Source organism: Bombina bombina, chromosome 2 (genome assembly GCF_027579735.1).
Source record: "Bombina bombina isolate aBomBom1 chromosome 2, aBomBom1.pri, whole genome shotgun sequence".
In the NCBI taxonomy this organism is placed as follows: domain Eukaryota; kingdom Metazoa; phylum Chordata; class Amphibia; order Anura; family Bombinatoridae; genus Bombina; species Bombina bombina.
The window spans coordinates 435,662,381-435,682,382 of NC_069500.1; the positions used below are offsets into that span (position 1 = coordinate 435,662,381).

General features: G+C 39.0%; 1 protein-coding gene across 1 annotated transcript in view; it reads right to left on the reverse strand.

The window, feature by feature from the left end:
* The window catches only part of LOC128649021 (hydroxysteroid 11-beta-dehydrogenase 1-like protein A), a 47,988-nt gene that overhangs the window by 10,560 nt on the left and 17,426 nt on the right, over positions 1-20,002 (reverse strand). Inside the window, exons 3-4 of the mRNA XM_053702052.1 lie at positions 11,911-12,041; positions 8,245-8,356 (exon numbers count right to left, since the gene is read on the reverse strand). Coding sequence (XP_053558027.1) covers positions 8,245-8,356; positions 11,911-12,041 — 243 coding nt within the window. The remainder of the gene's footprint in view (positions 1-8,244; positions 8,357-11,910; positions 12,042-20,002) is intronic.

The following is a 20,002-nucleotide window of genomic DNA, read 5'->3' on the forward strand; positions in this document are numbered from 1 at the left end:
TAGATATGAAATGTGTATGGAGCACTAGTAAATATGAAATGTGTATGGAGCACTAATAGATATAAAATGTGTATGCAGCACTAATAGATATGAAATGTGTATGTAGCACTAATAGATATAAAATGTGTATGCAGCACTACTAGATATAAAATGTGTATGGAGCACTAGTAAATATGAAATGTGTATGAAACACTAGTAGATATGAAATGTGTATGGAGCACTAATAGATATAAAATGTGTATGCAGCACTAATAGATATGAAATGTGTATGTAGCACTAATAGATATGAAATGTGTCTGGAGCACTAGTAGATATGAAATGTGTATGCAGCACTACTATATATGAAATGTGTAGGGAGTATTAGTAGATATAAAATGTGTATGGAGCACTAATAGATATGAAATGTGTATGGAGCACTAGTAGATATAAAATGTGTATGGAGCACTAATAGATATAAAATGTGTATGGAGCACTAATAGATATGAAATGTGTATGCAGCACTACTAGATATAAAATGTGTATGGAGCACTAGTAAATATAAAATGTGTATGGAGCACTAATAGATATGAAATGTGTATGCAGCACTACTAGATATAAAATGTGTATGGAGCACTAGTAAATATTAAATGTGTATGAAGCACTAGTAGATATGAAATGTGTATGGAGCACTAATAGATATAAAATGTGTATGGAGCACTAATAGATATAAAATGTGTATGCAGCACAAGTAGATATGAAAAGTGTATGCAGCACTAGTAGATATGAAATGTGTATGCAGCACTAGTAGATATGAAACGTGTATGGAGCACTACTATATATGAAATGTGTAAGGAGTATTAGTAGATATAAAATGTGTCTGGAGCACTAATAGATATAAAATGTGTATGTAGCACTAGTAGATATGAAATGTATATGTAGCACTAGTAGATATGAAATGTGTATGGAGCACTAATAGATATGAAATGTGTCTGGAGCACTAGTAGATATTAAATGTGTCTGGAGCACTAGTAGATATGAAATGTGTATGCAGCACTATTAGATATTAAATGTGTCTGGAGCACTAGTAGATATGAAATGTGTATAGAGCACTAGTAGATATAAAATGTGTATGTAGCACTAGTAGATATAAAATGTGTATGGAGCACTAATAGATATGAAATGTGTGTGTGGAGCACTAGTAGATATTAAATGTGTCTGGAGCACTAGTAAATATGAAATGTCTATGCAGCACTAGTAAATATTAAATGTGTATGGAGCACTAATAGATATGAAATGTGTATGGAGCGCTAATAGATATGAAATGTGTATGCAGCACTACTATATATGAAATGTGTAGGGAGTATTAGTAGATATAAAATGTGTCTGGAGCACTAATAGATATAAAATGTGTATGTAGCACTAGTAGATATAAAATGTGTATGGAGCACTACTAGATATTCAATGTGTAAGGAGCACTAATAGATATGAAATGTGTATGTAGCACTAATAGATATAAAATGTGTATGGAGCACTAGTAGATATCAAATGTGTATGGAACACTACTATACATTAAATGTGTAGGGAGTACTAGTAGATATAAAATGTGTCTGGAGCACTAGAAGATATAAAATGTGTATGTAGCACTAGTAGATATCAAATGTGTATGGAACACTACTATACATTAAATGTGTAGGGAGTACTAGTAGATATAAAATGTGTCTGGAGCACTAGAAGATATAAAATGTGTATGTAGCACTAGTAGATATAAAATGTGTATGGAGCACTGATAGATATGAAATGTGTATGGAGCACTAGTAGATATGAAATGTGTATGGAGCACTACTATATATGAAATGTGTAGGGAGTACTAGTAGATATGAAATGTGTATGCAGCATTAGTAGATATGAAATGTGTATGCAGCACAAGTAGATATGAAAAGTGTATGCAGCACTAGTAGATATGAAATGTGTATGCAGCACTAGTAGATATGAAATGTGTATGCAGCATTAGTAGATATGAAATGTGTATGCAGCACTAGTAGATATTAAATGTGTATGCAGCACTAGTAGATATAAAATGTGTATGGAGCACTAATAGATATAAAATGTTTATGTAGCACTTGTAAATATGAAATGTTTATAAAGCACTAATAGTTTTGAAATGTATATGTAGCACTAGTAGATAATAAATGTGTACGGAGCACTAATAGATATGAAATGTGTATGGAACACTTATATGAAATGTGTAGGGAGTACTAGTAGATATGAAATGTGTAGGGAGCACTAATAAATATGATATGTGTATGCAGCACTAATAGATAGGAAATGTGTATGGAGCACTTATATGAAATGTGTAGGGAGTACTAGTAGATATGAAATGTGTATGCAGCACTACTAGATATGATATGTGTATGCAGCACTACTATATATGAAATGTGTATGGAGCACTAGTAGACATGAAATGTGTATGGAGCACATACACATGAAATGTGTATGTATTTGTGCTGTATCTTTCTGTATTTTGTTTGCTCTGTTATTATTTCACACCTACCCCCTACCCAGCTAACCAGCCCGCCCACCTTCCTGCTGTTTTTAATGGTGATCCATTACCACAGATGACACCCTCAGAATCATGAAATCCATCCCCTCGGACCCATGCCCCCATCACATATTCAACAAAGCAAGCAACATCATCGCCCCTGAACTCCGCACCATCAACTGCTCCATCAAAACTGGCACCTTCCCGGATATCTGGAAGCATGCAGAACTGAAACCCATGCTGAAGAAACCCTCGGCAGACCCCACGGACCCGAATAACTACCGCCCCATCTCTCTACTCCCCTTCCCGGCCAAAGTATAGGAGAAGTCCATCAACTTGCAACTTATTGACCACATTGAGGCCAACCACATCCTGCACCACTCCCAATCTGGTTTCAGAAGCAATCACAGCACCGAGACCGCCCTCCTCGCTGCCACAGACGACATCCGCGCCATGCTCGACCGAGGAGAAACCGCCGCCCTCATCCTCCTAGACCTCTCAGCAGCTTTCGACACTGTCGACCACAACACCCTCCGCACCCGCCTACACGATGCCGGCATCCGCAGCAAAGCCCTGGAATGGATCACCTCCTTCCTCACGGGCAGGACCCAGAAAGTAAGACTCCCGCCTTTCTCCTCCAAACCCACAGCTGTCAACTGCGGTGTACCGCAAGGCTCTTCGCTGAGCCCCACCCTCTTCAACATCTACATGGCCCCTCTTGCCGCCATTGTCCGACGCCACGACCTCAACATCGTCTCCTACGCCGACGACACCCAGCTAATCATCTCACTCACTCGAGATCCTACCACCGCCAAAAAGAACGTCCACAAAGGCCTAAAAGCAGTCGCCACATGGATGAAGGACAACCGGCTCAAACTGAACACAGACAAAACCGAAGTCCTCCTCCTCTGACCCAATAAATTCACACGGGACAACTCCTAATGGCCCACAGCCCTCGGTCACCCTCCAACCCCAACCGACCACGCACAAAATCTAGGCTTGATCCTGGACTCCTCACTCTCCATGGACCGACAAATCAATGCCATCACCTCAACATGCTTCCACATTATCCACCTGCTACGAAAAATCTTCAAGTGGATCCCTAACGAAACCAAGAAAACAGTCACCCACGCCCTCGTCAGCAGCCGGTTAGATTACGACAACGCACTCTATGCCAGCTCCACCATCAAACTCCAAAAGAGACTCCAACGTATCCAGAACGCCTCAGCCAGACTAATCCTTGACATCCCCCTCCAATGCCACATCACCGAACACCTAAGGAACCTTCACTGGCTCCCCATCAACAAGAGAATCACCTTCAAGCTCCTTACCCACGCGTTCAAGGCCCTACACAACATCGGACCTGAATACCTCAACCACCGTGTAAATTTCTACACCCCCACCAGACAACACCGATGGGCCGACCAAGCACTTGCAGTCATCCCCCGCATCAGAAAATCCACAGCGGGTGGAAGATCCTTCTCCCACATGGCGGCAAAGACATGGAACACCCTCCCGCTTCACCTCAGACAATCCACCTCCCTTACAAAGTTCAGAAAGGACCTCAAAACCTGGCTATTCGACTGAATGCCCATCTCCTCCCCCCTCCCCCCTTTTCTCCCATCCCCTATCCCCTTTCCCTTAGCGCCTTGAGACCCTCACAGGTGATTAGTTTGCGCTCTATAAGTACCCAATAGATAGATAGATAGTAGATATGAAATGTGTATGGAGCACTAGTAGATATGAAATGTATATGTAGCACTAGTAGATATGAAATGTGTATGCAGCACAGGGATAGGCACGAACCAAGGCTGTGGCGGACATTTTCTAAAGTAAAGACCTTCGTGAAGGACACCAAGGTACATTTCAAATTAAAAACATCATTATAAAGTGCTGAATGTTATTATACCGATGCAGATATCACTGATCCTATAACCAGCCCTTGTCTGGCTATACCCATGAGCCAGTGTCACTTCTGTGTCTTTGTATAGTGCTGGGTGTTATTATACAGATGCAGATACCACTGATCCTATAACCAGCCCTTGTCTGGCTATACCCATGTGCCAGTGTCACTTCTGTGTCTTTGTATAGTGCTGGGTGTTATTATACAGATGCAGATACACATCCAGTATTTCACTCAGGCTTTATTTATTCCATAACTTATCACCCAATATCGCTAGCAGTCTCTTGACAAGCCACTAACTTTATTCTCACTACATATTCTCCCTTTCCTATTATTTAATCGGAAAGAAAATATATACCAAGGTTGAGAATCACAACCTTAGTATATCTTTTCTTTCTAATTAAATACTACTTCTAATAAACCTCAGGTGCTGGTTAAAGTGCTTTACCTTTGCATATAAAGCTCCAGGGACACAGTGGCAGCTTGCTTCTTTAATCTTAGATATGGATGGGAGGGCGGACAGCGCCTAAGACTAAATACCGGCTACACTATTAGGAAGACCCCCTATTAGGTCTAGGAGTAATAGCAGTGGAGGATAAATAGGAGCGCCTAGGGCTTAGGTATAATCAGGAATCACACTATGATTAAAAATACATTAATTTATTACACCATCTCAATATAAAAAAAAATATTAAAATATTAAAATGAGTACGACCATTGATTTGAACAAGTTATTTGGACCCTTGTTAGAGGATCTTAGCTTAATTGGATCAATTTCTCTTCTGGTTGTAACAGATATAGAAATTAAACAGGTACTGTGCTTAATCGCAATAAGAAATTAAAACAATACTGTGCTTAATCACAATAGTAAATTAACTTAGCTTAGTTACACAACATATAGTACATATAATTGTGACAAGATAGTGGAATCGGTGATTAAAAAGCTAATGTGGAAAACTGTGGTCAAAAAATGTTGTACCAAACAAAAAAGTGGTAGAAAAATCCAAAGTAATTAAAATAGTCAAAAAATCGAAAAATCAAAAGATGAAAAAATGAAAAAATAAAAGACAAAACCGGTTTGTCAAAAGAGTGATTTATAAATATGTGCTTAAAAAGTTATGTGATGAATTATGTCACAATGGTGGTAGTGATTCTAATCAATTCTACAATCAACCATAATACAGACTCCTAATAGGAAAATAATCTCATATAATATGCAATGATATTGACCCAAAAAACAAATAAAAAAACAATATAGTAACAATATTCTCGTTACCAATATAAGGCTAAACGAATTGCAATGTTGCTGGCAAAAACTTACAAATATGTCAATGAATTATTAAAAAATACATAATATTAAAAAATTAAAATACAAATTCTATAAAATGTCCAAGTGATTAGTCCAATTGGAAATAATCCAAACTGTGGGAAACTGTTAGAAGAGAATAAGAACAATATCCTTAGAGGCTGTCCTCATCCAGAATCCTAGTCTTTACAACATGGACCTGAAAACAAAAACAGAAAAAATCCTCACATCTATATCTTGAGAAAGGCCCCGCTGCAGGGCCAAAACGCGTAGAGATTTGTGAGGCTTCATCAGTACCAGGACTTTTGGCTTTTGGGGTAAGTTTGATTACCATTAGACTTTATCCTATAGGCCCTTTATGTGAGGATTTTTTCTGTTTTTGTTTTCAGGTCCATGTTGTAAAGACTAGGATTCTGGATCAGGACAGCCTCTAAGGATATTGTTTTTATTCTCTTCTAACAGTTTCCCACAGTTTGGATTATTTCCAATTGGACTAATCACTTAGACATTTTATAGAATTTGTATTTTAATTTTTTAATATTATGTATTTTTTAATAATTCATTGACATATTTGTAAGTTTTTGCCAGCAACATTGCAATTCGTTTAGCCTTATATTGGTAACGAGAATATTGTTACTATATTGTTTTTTTATTTGTTTTTTTGGGTCAATATCATTGCATATTATATGAGATTATTTTCCTATTAGGAGTCTGTATTATGGTTGATTGTAGAATTGATTAGAATCACTACCACCATTGTGACATAATTCATCACATAACTTTTTAAGCACATATTTATAATTCACTCTTTTGACAAACCGGTTTTGTCTTTTATTTTTTAATTTTTTCATCTTTTGATTTTTTGATTTTTCGATTTTTTGACTATTTGAATTTCTTTGGATTTTTCTACAACTTTTTTGTTTGGTACAACATTTTTTGACCACAGTTTTCCACATTAGCTTTTTAATCACCGATTCCACTATCTTGTCACAATTATATGTACTATATGTTGTGTAACTAAGCTAAGTTAATTTACTATTGTGATTAAGCACAGTATTGTTTTAATTTCTTATTGCGATTAAGCACAGTACCTGTTTAATTTCTATATCTGTTACAACCAGAAGAGAAATTGATCCAATTAAGCTAAGATCCTCTAACAAGGGTCCAAATAACTTGTTCAAATCAATGGTCGTACTCATTTTAATATTTTAATATTTTTGTTTATATTGAGATGGTGTAATAAATTAATGTATTTTTAATCATAGTGTGATTCCTGATTATACCTAAGCCCTAGGCGCTCCTATTTATCCTCCACTGCTTCTTGAATCTTCCCTCTCTCTCACGTCAAACTCAGAGTAATTTTCCTGGTACTAAGCAGCATCACGTGGTATTGGCCACAACCCTTTGAAACGTGGTGCCGCGTGTGTGAAGGAGGAGTCAGAACCAGCATTCATCTGTCCTATTCCTCCCTCCCCGCAGCAAAATGGGTGGCGGACACTGCAAGGGCCAGTCACGGACACCAGTGTCCGTGTACGGACACCTTGCCTATCCCTGATGCAGCACTAGTAGATATAAAATGTGTCTGAAGCACTAGTAAATATGAAATGTGTATGGAGCACTAATAGATATAAAATGTGTATGCAGCACTAGTAGATATGAAATGTGTATGGAGCACTAATAGAAATGAAATGTGTATGCAGCACTAATAGATATGAAATGTGTATGCAGCACTAGTAGATATGAAATGTGTATGCAGCACTAATAGATATGAAATGTGTTTGCAGCACTAGTAGCTATGAAATGTGTATGGAGCACTAGTAGATATGAAATGTGTATGCAGAACTAGTAGATATAAAATGTGTAAGGAGCACTAGTAGATATAAAATGTGTAAGGAGCACTAGTAGATATAAAATGTGTAAGGAGCACTAGTAGATATGTAATGTGTATGGAGCACTAGTATGAAATGTATATGCAGCACTAATAGATATGAAATGTGTATGCAGCACTAGTAGCTGTTAAATGTGTATGCAGCGCTAGTAGATATGAAATGTGTATGCAGCACTAGTAGCTATTAAATGTGTATGCAGCACTAGTAGATATGAAATGTGTATGCAGCACTACCAGAGGAGTGTAATGTGCTAACCAGCGAGTGTTCTTTTTCACACATGATTGTTCAAAGGGCTCGGTTTATCAAGCCCTTTGAGATTGCACGCAAATGTTTGACCTAGTGTTGTTATGGTCTTTATTAAATATTCACATTTTGGCTATACACTTATTCTTTTCACATTATTGACTCGCTAATACACATATCAGAGTTGTAGTTTTACTGTAACCATAGTATTTATTTTCTTTATAGCTTTGCAAGAAAAGCATTGCTGTGTATGAATAAGAAATTTTATGATAGTAATTGTCATGTTAAAAAAAGGCTGTTAAGCAAATACTCATTACACTTATTTCTTTCATATTTGGTTGTAATGTCCCACAGAGGGATAAGAGAAGACATTTAAACAATTTACCCAGCTCTTTCAGAGTTTCTTCCCCCACATTCTGAGCTGAAGACAAATTTCCCATATCAGACACCACATAGTGGGCAGAACTTGCTCCCAGTTCCAGACATTTCTTTACCACCTGGAAAACATCACAGAACATCAAGTCAGAATGCTATATGGAAAAGTGAACATGCATCTGCTCAGAAGTGCACATCAGAGCAATCAAAATGTGTGACACCCTATTTGGAGTCTCTTCTCTGGGTCACACTTAAAGGGACATGTAACCCAACACATTTATTTTGTGATTCAGAAAGAGGATACGATTTTAAACAACAATTTCAATTTAAACCTAAGACAAGACTGAGAAAACATATTGTATTAGTCTATGGTTTCCTCAAAAGGTAAGGGACTTCAGCTCTCTTTTTAATTAAATAAAGTTTATTACTTGAAAAACACCTCACAGAGTCACCGGCAGTGCATCTTAGAATACCTAGCTTACTTATGTAAAAACATAGGTACAAAACTACTTTAAGAAAATAGCACAAGCAAAGTCTCTCAAAGATTAGTCCCGACAAATAAAAGTTTCATAAACAACATATGTGATCTTGTTGATTCCCAACATGGATTATGCTCAGACATGGTATTATTTTCTGCCATCTAGTGCTCCTGCAAATGTATAACATTGTTGTAAAACTGCTGCAATATATTGCTACAGACACGTGCATAAACATTTTCAACAAAAACTACCAGGATAAAAAGGAAATTTATAAGAGAAACAAATTGGATTTTATTTTTAAATCTTACACTCTATCGGAATCATCAAAATACATTTGGGGTCTAATCCCTTTAATAGGGACACTAAAGTGCAAATATCAAGAGCCACATACTTAAAGGGACATTCAAACCAAAATTGGAAACCACATGGATGCATTTCAGTTTTGAATAGAAGCATTTTTGTAATATGTATGTGTTAGCAAAAATGCTTCTAACAAAAGCTATAACAGTTTCAAAAATGTATTTAAGTATGCATTGTGCACCAGCATTTTAAACACAGCACTTGCTCAGCAAGCCTAAAGTGCCTGTATCGTCTGGTAATGACTTCATTTGTTAATTGCTGACATGATCTTAAGCCCCACTAGTGCTCTGAGCAGCTGCGGTATTTAAAATGCTGGTGCACTGAAAATATCAAGTTATGATTCATATGCACGTGCAGAGAAAATTCTTAACACTAAAACAGTGATAGCTTTTACTAGAAGCATTTTTGCTAATGCATGTATATTGCAAATATGTTTCTATTCAAAGATGTAATTCATCTATGTGCATTTAAATTTTGACCGGAATGTCCCTTTAAAGATACTAATTTGTCCCTTTTTGGGACCTCAACTTTCACTTTATTTATAGTTTTATGACTTGTTTACCACTTACTCCCTTTTATATTCCTATGACACAGCAATTAAGCAGCTGTAAGTCATCTGTGGTGTAGCAGTGTGCACCCACCTACCAAATACAAAGTCAGCAGATAATATGTGAGCATGCTCTGCTCGTCTAGAGCAGGTGTTCTAAAGTAAAGCGACTACCGCGTAGGAATGTGTATACCTCGTCATTTCCGGTCACTCCCGGTGAGGTATAATCAGCTGGTGGAGGTTTGTGGCGCTCACTGCGCATGCACTAGAGGCCCAAACTCCTTCCAACAGCTGATGAGAATAATGTGGCACACGCACGTTACTGGTTACAAAATCACAATGAACAAGCGGCCTGTCATTGGATTTTGTAACCAGAAAGGGTCGCAGAATATGTACACCAGTCAACTGTTACTAGTAAATACACACACCATGTACTAGTGACAATTTCCACATAATCACTGTTCATATATATATATGGAAACAGCTCAGTCACACAACACATAATTACTCATTATTACTTTGCATTGCATAAATGCTTTATAGATTCATTGCCCAGGTATGCAAAGAAGATCCTGTATAATAATACAACTTTTAAAATATATTGAAAACGTTATGTGGAGTAGTTTATCTATGTATGTATTTAAAGAACTACTCCACATAACATTTTCAATATATTTTAAAAGTTTTATTATTATACAGGATCTTCTTTGCAGCTCTTGGCAATGAATCTATAAAGCATTTATGCAATGCAAAGTAATAATGAGTAATTATGTGTTGTGTGACTGAGCTGTTTCCATATATATATATATATATATATATATATATATATATATATATATATATATATAGTATATATATATATATATATATATATATAGTATGTATATATAGTATATATATATATATATATATATATATATAATATATGAACAGTGAATATGTGGAAATTGTCACTAGTACATGGTGTGTGTATTTACTAGTAACAGTTGACTGGTGTACATATTCTGCGACCCTTTCTGGTTACAAAATCCAATGACAGGCCGCTTGTTCATTGTGATTTTGCAACCAGTAACGTGCGCGTGCCACATTATTCTCATCACCTGCTGTAAGGAGTTTGGGCCTCTACCGCATGCGCAGTGAGTGCCACAAGCATCCACCAACTGATTAAACGTCACCGGAAGTGACGTAGTATACAAATTCCTATGGTAAACGGATTACTTTAAGACACAGGCAGTAGTTAACTGTGTAACAGCAAAGACAACACACACAAAGCATGGAAATTATCTGGGCAGCCATTAAACAGAGGTGGTTAAACCGTAATAGGGGGTTATACAATGCTATAAATACAGAGTCCCACTAGGGCAGGTCATTGCTGTTTAAAAACATTTTAATAGAATATTTTTAAAAAGTTGACTTTAGTGGCCCTTTAAAGGGACAGTCTAGGCCAAAATAAACTTTCATGATTCAGATAGAGCATGTAATTTTAAACAATTTTCCAATTTACTTTTATCACCAATTTTGCTTTGTCCTCTTGGTATTCTTAGTTGAAAGCTTAACCTAGGAGGTTCATATGCTAATTTCTTAGACCTTGAAGCCCACCTCTTTCAGATTGCATTTTAACAGTTTTTCACCACTAAAGGTTGTTAGTTCACATATTTCATATAGATAACACTGTGCTCGTGCATGTGAAGTAATCTGGGAGCAGGCACTGATTGGCTAGACTGCAAGTCTGTCAAAAGAACTGAAAAAAGGGGCAGTTTGCAGAGGCTTAGATACAAGATAATCACAGAGGTTAAAAGTATATTATTATAACTGTGTTGGTTATGCAAAACTGGGAAATGGGTAATAAAGGGATTATCTATCTTTTAAAACAATAATAATTCTGCTGTAGACTGTCCCTTTAATGGAAATCCAAATTGCAAACTTTGCTCTTCCCCTAAAAAAGAAGAAAATTGACAGCACCTCCTTACCCAGGAGCTCTTCATTTAACAACACAAGTTTCAGGGTTATTTTAAATATCAAATGGCATTGAGAAAGTTGAAACTACATATTTTCCATCTCTTGTGCGTTTGCTTAAGAACGTAAACGCTGATGCGAATGGGACATTTTTTAACACATAATTTAATATGTTATATGCTGCAATTGTTTTTGAAAAGCTAAATTCCACCCACCACTTGCCTCATTTTGAGAAGCCAATCTGAGCTTGAGGCTGCAGCTGACAAGGCTAGCTGTTGTCATATTGTTAGTACAAATAAAAAAAAAAAACCTAATGTTAGTTGAGCTGAGTTACCTCTTTGAGACGTTCTTCTCTCCTAGCTGTGATGATCACTCTGGCTCCCAACTTTGCAAACTGATATGCCAGCTGTTCCCCAATACCTGTGCTGGCACCAGTCACCAGCACCCGCTTGCCACGCACCAACTCTGCAAGTTCCAAAAATCAGAAATACAGTCACTGGTGTTAGCTTTGAGACACAAATCCTCATTACAGAGAAACCAGCTATCTTACATCATAGATGGACTTTGTTTAATAGACACAACAGTAGTTGTTTGTGTGAATTTCACACAAAGGGTTATCTGCCTTGTCATTTACATAATGTGCAATACACATCCCCTTTACATGCATGTTATGTGATGGCTACAGACAGTACACGGAACAAATATGTGAGCCTTATAAATATATTTTTATTTTATACCCCCTACAAAATCAGTGTATTTAGCAAGTAGTTATATGGCTTGTGATTAGATCACTATATGAGTACTAATGTGTATAACACACTATCAATGTGCCTTGATATTATAAATTTATATTAGAAACCAAATTATATGTGGATTGTTTAACCTTTTGATGCCATCTGAGTGCCTTCTTCTGTAGCTATAGCATTACATGATGGGCTCCAAGATAGGCCCCTTTAGGGGTAGAAGGGCATATTATTTTTTCTTCAAAAATATACAAATTAGGTTTATTTGTAAGCTTAGTACCATTTACGGGATAGCAAGGGAGTTACTTGAAATTTCCATAGGTACTTCAGTATCTCGGTTGTCATATTTGGCTGTAAAAATGTACTTTAATCTCATATCACTCCGGCATATCTCTGTTTATACTTGTGATTAATAATGATGTAAGACTTGTTTGTTAAGGTTTAAGTGAAAACCTCAATAAAAAATAAATAAAAATAAATGATCTCACAGTCACCTATATTACGAGATTTGTGTTCGTGTTTTAACTCTGAAAAAATGGCCATTTCAGCATTAAAACAGTGACATAGAAACATAGATATTGACGGCAGATAAGAGCCATAGGCCCAGCAAGTCTGCCTGACCTTACCTAACAGTATAAACTTATCTAGTTTGTAGGATAGCCCTATGCTTGTCCCATGCATTTTTAAAGTCCCCCACAGTGTTTGTTGCTACTACCTCTTGAGGAAGTTTATTCCATAAATCAATCACTCTTTCTGTAAAGAAGTGCTTCCTCAAATTACTCCTGAATCTACTACCCTTTAGCGGTATAGCTGTACCACAAGCCTTTTAGCCTGTAACGCAACGTCAGTCCCGCACTCAAAAAAATGACGTTTTTTTCATGGGATTCCCATAGCGCTGCCATTACAAGTTTTGCGGTGAGGATAAAAAAATTTGCATTACAACCTATACCGACACGATCTATACCGCCGCCTGAGAGCAGCAGTTATGAGTTTTACGCAACAAAACTGCTACACAAAACTCATAATTAAAGTATTACAAAGTACACTAACACCCATAAACTACCTATTAACCCCTAAACCGAGGCCCTCCCGCATCGCAAATACTATATTAAAGTTATTAACCCCTAATCTGCCGCTCCCAACATCACCGCCACTCATAAAATGTATTAACCCCTATTCCGCCGCTCCCCGACATCGTCGCCACTATACTAAAGTTATTAACCCCTATTCCCCCGCACCCCAACATTGCCCACAATATAATAAATATATTAACCCCTATTCCGCCGCTCCCCAACATCGCCGCCACTAAGTTATCAACTCCTAAACCTCTGGCCTCCCACATCACTACCACTAAATAAACCTATTAACCCCCTAAACCGCCAGCCCCCCACATCGCCAAAAACTAAATTAAACTATTAAACCCTAAACCTAACAACCCCCTAACTTTAAATTAAAATTACAATATCCCTATCTTAAAATCAATAAAAACTTACCTGGGAAATTAAAAAAAACCTAAGTTTAAACTATAAATTAAACTAACATTACTATTAGACTAAAATTAAAATGACTATCAATTAAGGGGGACTTCCGGGCGGTGGCCATCTTACTGGTCGCACTGAGCGTCAGCTCCTTAAACTTTCTCCACTATTTCTCATTTCTGCAAAGCAGTGGTAGTAATATCCAACTTAAAACAGTGGAGAGGCTTGTCTGACGGCGACCTAATTCAAGAAATAGGGTCTAGGATTTCGACGCGGCTCCATAGCCCTCAGTACCGGACTATTCATTTGAGGCCTTCCCCTATAACTGAAGCCTCAACCCATCCCCATACCTAGCTGTGCCTTGTGTGCACAGTCCTTGCTCTAAAGAGCACCCTATTCTCTAAACCACATACTATGACTATTCTGCTTTGGAAACCTCACTGTTACCCTTGTACATAAGCCTACTCATTACGTGCAGCTAATTGTGGCAAGCAGTTATAAGTGTGGCTAGATCATCTACGGCGGGCAAGAAGCATTTGCCGAAAATGAAGGATACCTACCTAATACAACAAATACAATTGATGCTACTTGAGCATTCCCAGAAACTGGAGAAAAATTTTGCAGCACTCTTTTACTTGGATCAACAGGAATCCAACAAAGTATGGCGAGCCTCACTACAGAAGTTAGACACTACGATTCCTGCCTTACCTAGTCCTACGACCGACACGGGGGATTACCCGACAACATGGAAGGAAATTCCCCTTCAGGAGGTTAATGGATCGCTGATCCAATGTGTGGAAACAGTAGCGTCTTCTGAGCAGCTTAACCATAATTGGCCGATTGGCAGACTAAGTGAAGGGACTGAGACTAGCCCAGCAGAGATCCAGCTCCATGTTTCCCCATATCTTGAGGTCGGAGCTATAAAGACGTATCCTTGAGAGTAGGCAGTCGCTAACCCACGATCGGCCATCCTACCTTACTTCAGCGGCTACCTACTTCCACATAGAGCTGATGAGGCCGGTTGGTGAGGGTACTTTATCCGTTGTGAACGCAGATCTACCCATGCAGCATTCAGAGATAGCGGAGCTGGTAGATGGAACGTTAGTGTTATGCAAACTAAGAACCGCTGCACACCAGCCTTTCGACCCGGGCGGCCTAACTACATGCTGTCATCAGCAGCCCTATCCAGTACTGCAATGACCACCTAACTTGATGCAGCTGAACACACCTGCTGAGAGCCCCCCCCCCCTGGGAGCTATCAAGCCTGGAAACTGAGGGAGCAGACACACAGCCGGAGCCATGCCTGAATGTAAAAAGCGTTAGGACGCACTGCTGTTCTGGACTGCCGGGAGCACCATCTCTACTGAGAACCTCGGCAATCCTAAGAGGGGAAGATGAGGTGGGACTGGGACAATCTGCTTTTGGATTTGCCAACACCTCCTATCCAACGCCAAGCATTCAAAGTGAATATCCTCCACAAGTCTCCCTGCAGAAAACAAAAACAGGAGTCGGTTGAAACCACTAAGGGACGCTGACCACCAGATGAGTATAGGACTCTGCAGCCCCTAGTTAATTACTAGCACTTGTTAGCCCCTACCTAAAATGGTCCTCTATTACTCTATATATGTGCAGCACCTCTTTTTCCATTGATGATGGCTGGAAAGCCTGATCCCCAAGGTCATACTTTGCTGCAACATATGTTTCTTAGTTTCTCCACTTGTTCTGTTAGTAGGTTAAATCATGCATATTCTATTATAACCTGGGTGATAGTTGAATAGATAAACTACTGACTTAGGGTTTTACACCTGAAAGAGGTCTGTCCTTCAGTTTACCCAAAGATATTACTAGGTGATATCGCACAGACTTGTTTCTCCAAAGAATGCCCCTGTTTTAGAGACTCACCATGCATGTTTAGGTCTTGCGATTTAATTGAAGGAAAGGTTGCCCTGACTAGCTATAATTAGAAGTTTTATCCATCATGCTTAGGCCACTATTGTTTTATAAGTGAGTGTTTCACCATATACATACATATTGCTATACAGATATGCACAGTATAACCCATAATATGCCACATATAGCAAAATATCTGATACAGCCAGTAGTGCTTCTTAATAACTGTGCAGGATGGTTTATTTATTATACTAACCTTGTCTGAGATGCAAAAAGTTACCATAGTTGAGCCCCATTGAATTCCAGAATGTCTTTCTATACCCTTTCTTGAGTTAGGTCAGATCAACGTACTGTGCTGTTAAAGTACTTTTTCCAATCTGCCCTTAGCATAACATTGTTAACTGAGCTAGACATGTTACTTACTGTCATGAGATGCAGGACACAGCAAAGATGGTACAACTCTATTTTATTGTAGAGCATGGAAACATACATCTGGTAGCATTGATCTCACTAACTAACTGCGACACAGACAAACAGACCTAAGCCCCGCCCCCAATCTGGTGACGTCACTTCCCACTCTCATCACATCTTCCCCCTTTTCAAAGGACAAAGCATACAATTGTTTTTTCATTTAAATATAACAAATAACAAAGTATACAACAACAATTTTGTATAGTATATAACAAATAACAAGTTACAGAAAATATAAACAACATTAATTACATCCTGACTTGAACATCGGGTTAGACTACCCTAGTCTACAGTGACCATGGGATTATTCTGCCCATACTTCCGGTCACTGTTCTAACTAAAGTTAATCCCGATATCGGGCCGGAAGTTTCACCACTCTTCCACTTGATGTAACTCTACATGAACTGTCCTATGATACAGAAGAAGGTGATTGAGAGTCCGCTGGAGGCAAAGACATATCCCCGCTGTGATCTTGCTGAGGGGAAGGCACCCCTTTTAAAACAGGGGATCCCACTGGCGGTGGTACTGAGGCATCAAGTTCCAAACTCTCAGGTACAGGCTGAAAATGTCTTCGGTTACGGCATGTAACTGCCCCTCCATCAGTAAGGACAACATAAGACCTTGGTTCTGAAGAGCGTCCATTTACCGTAGCAGGCGTCTTCCATGTCTTCTCATCATCCAGTTTAATTCTGACACTTTGCCCCACATTCAGCTCCTGCAAGGGCCTCACAGAATGTCTCCTGTCATAGAAGAATCGATAGCCCCTTTTTGCCTCTTCATCCCTTCTAAGGACTTTGTCCCGAGAAATAGAGCTAGTTGGCTGGAAGACACCCACAGAGGGTAAGGTGGTGCAAATCTGGCGTCCTAGCATCAGTTGTGCCGGGCTAAACCCCGTGGCTTGAATGGGAGTCAGGCACTCTTTCTCAATTTGGGCGTATTTTGACTCAGCAGCCATCAGTGTACGGAACAGTAGGCGATGGGCTGTAGTTTGTTTTCATTCAGCTGCAGGAGGGCAGCCCCTAACCCATAACTGCTCGCATCAGCACTAACTACAGTCTTTTTGGAAGGGTCATAGAACCCCAACACTGGGGCAGACCCCAGCAGGGACTTGACCTGCATAAAAGATTCTTCCTGTGAAGGTCCCCAGACCCAGGCAACATCTTTCTTTAGCAACTCTGTGATAGGGTGTAGTATTGTGGATAAGTCTGGAAGGAACCTGCCCACATAATTTACAAGGCCCAATATTTGTCTCAGCTCATGTACATCAGAAGGATTTTTCATCTGTTCAATAGCACAAATATTCTCGGGGACTGGCTTGATGCAATCCCCATTGATGATATGTCCAAAGCAACATAACTCAGCTTTCCTAAAATAGCATTTCTCTTTGTTTAGCTTCAGCCCGGATTCTCTGATAGTCTGCAGCACACAGCTCGACGCTGATCATGCTCCTCCAATGTAGACCCATACACTAAGATGTTGTCCATGACGACTGCCATGCCCACGTGGTCTCTTAGGAGAGAACTAATTTCTCTTTGGAAGATTTCAGGAGCAGAGGATATCCCGAAGGGGAGTCTGCAAAAACAAAACCGACCTACTGGTGTAATGAAGGTAGTCAGTTTGCATCCAATGTAGAGAAGAACTTTGTCCCCGACAATTTCGGAGCTATGTCTTCAAGTGTCTGCGTACCTTCCCGTTTTTCTTTGCAATGGGCACAATGGGGGCACACCAGTCAGTTGCTTCAACAACCTCTTCAATAACCCCCATATTCTTCATATGCAGAAGCTCCTTCTCCACTTGAGGCATGAGCAGGAACGAAATTCTATGGGGAGTGGTAATGCTGTATGGGACTGCATCACCTTTAAGTGATATACGGACTGGGTTGCAATTCAGTAGGCCCAATTCACCAAACATATCTTCTGAGATCTCATTCACTCTGGCTACTAGGCCCAAACCACAGGCTACTTTTCTGCTCAATAAGTTGTTAACACACTGACCTCTAATCACATGCACCCACATGGTGAATTTCCTTTGCTTGTGCTCGCAGCTGGCAAGAAATTTCCCCGCACAATCAATGCGGCCACCAGGACTATGGACTTTTGTTGTAACTTTCGCCAGCTGGGGCTGTCGAGGCAGTTTTATGAACGCTGCAAGAGACATTACAGTGATGTCTGCTCCTGTGTCAATCTTAAAGGCAACTTTGGCTCCCATTACAGTAAGGGTAACCCTCCAATCATCTTCTGAACAGACCCCACAAAGGACACTTCTTGACCCTCTTGGTCGCTATCCACCTGCATCTCCTTAATATATTCAGTCTTACACACCACTTCAAAATGGCCCATCTTCTTATATTTTCTACATCTTTTATCTTTAGCAGGGCATGTGACACTCTGATCATGGGCACGGTTGCACCATGTGCATCGGGCATGCTGCGCCCATCCACTTCTGGGACTATCTGTTGCCCTAGCTCTATCGTTCACATTGTGCCTTTCACTAGCAGCTCTCCTGAACTGCTGCACTTCATCCACAATACTCTCAGACCTCAGATCAGCACTTTGCTTTTTCACCAGTTCACTCTGGTGGGCCATCCTAATAGCCCCATCTAATGTTAGATCAGACTCTAACTGTAGCTTCAGTGAGACTTCAGCATCTGCAATTCCAATAACTATTCTGTCTCTGATTTGCTCTTCTTTAGCAACACCAAACTCACAGAATGCAGCTAGTTCATACAGGCTGCGCACAAATGACTCTGCAGATTCTCCCACACGCTGAGCACGTTTGTGAAAACAAGCCCTCTCATGAATCACATTTCTTTTGGGCACAAAGTGGGCACTGAGTTTATCCATAACTATTTCAAAGTCAAATTCTTCCCCTTCTTGGAAAGTAAAAGCATTGAACACTGGCTCCACATCTTTCCCCATAGAGTATAAAAGAGAATTAACTTGTACTTCCCCACTCTCCTTGTCCAGCTTGGAAGCAATCCCGAAGCGCTGAAGCCGCTGACGCCATGTGGGCCAAGCTGCAGGCTGAGAGAAATCAAAAGGCTCAGGTGGGGTAAACTTTGACATCGTCATCGATCAGGAAACAGAAGCACAGGCAAGAACTTCTGATACCATGTCATGAGATGCAGGACACATGCAGGACACAGCAAAGATGGTACAACTTTATTTAATTCTAGAGGATGGAAACATACATCTGGTAGCATTGATCTCACTAACTAACTGCGACACAGACAAACAGACCTAAGCCCCGCCCCCAATCTGGTGACATCACTTCCCACTCTCATCACACTTACTACTGTGGTTATCTAGTTCACTATAAAGATAAGGTTGTTTTATTACAATTAGAGCCCAAGAGTGGCCCATGAGATTTATCAGTTCCCCTTCTCTAAGTTACATAAACAGTACACAGGCCCAAGAGTGCCCTTATGTCCAATAGGGGATTTTTTATAATTTTATAAAAAAAATATAATTTTATAATCTTAAAATGTAAAACTGAGGTTTTATGTCAGGGGGTTCATTTAATTTGCAGACACTATCTTGAATCCTGAAACCGTGCATATTGTGTTGTATTGAGCTTTATTTTCTTGTATGCTCTTATCATACTTTACCTTTAACTGTCTGTAACAAAATTTAGTTTTTGAAACCTCAATAAAAATATTAAACTTTAAAATAATAAAAAAAATAACTATCAATTAAATAAATTAAATTACTCATAAAACCTAAAACACTACTAAAAAAAAATTAAATCTATAGTTACAAAAAATATACAAAATACTAAATTACAAAAAATACTAAATTATAAAAAAATAAATAGTAAATTACAAAAAATAAATGAAATTATCCAA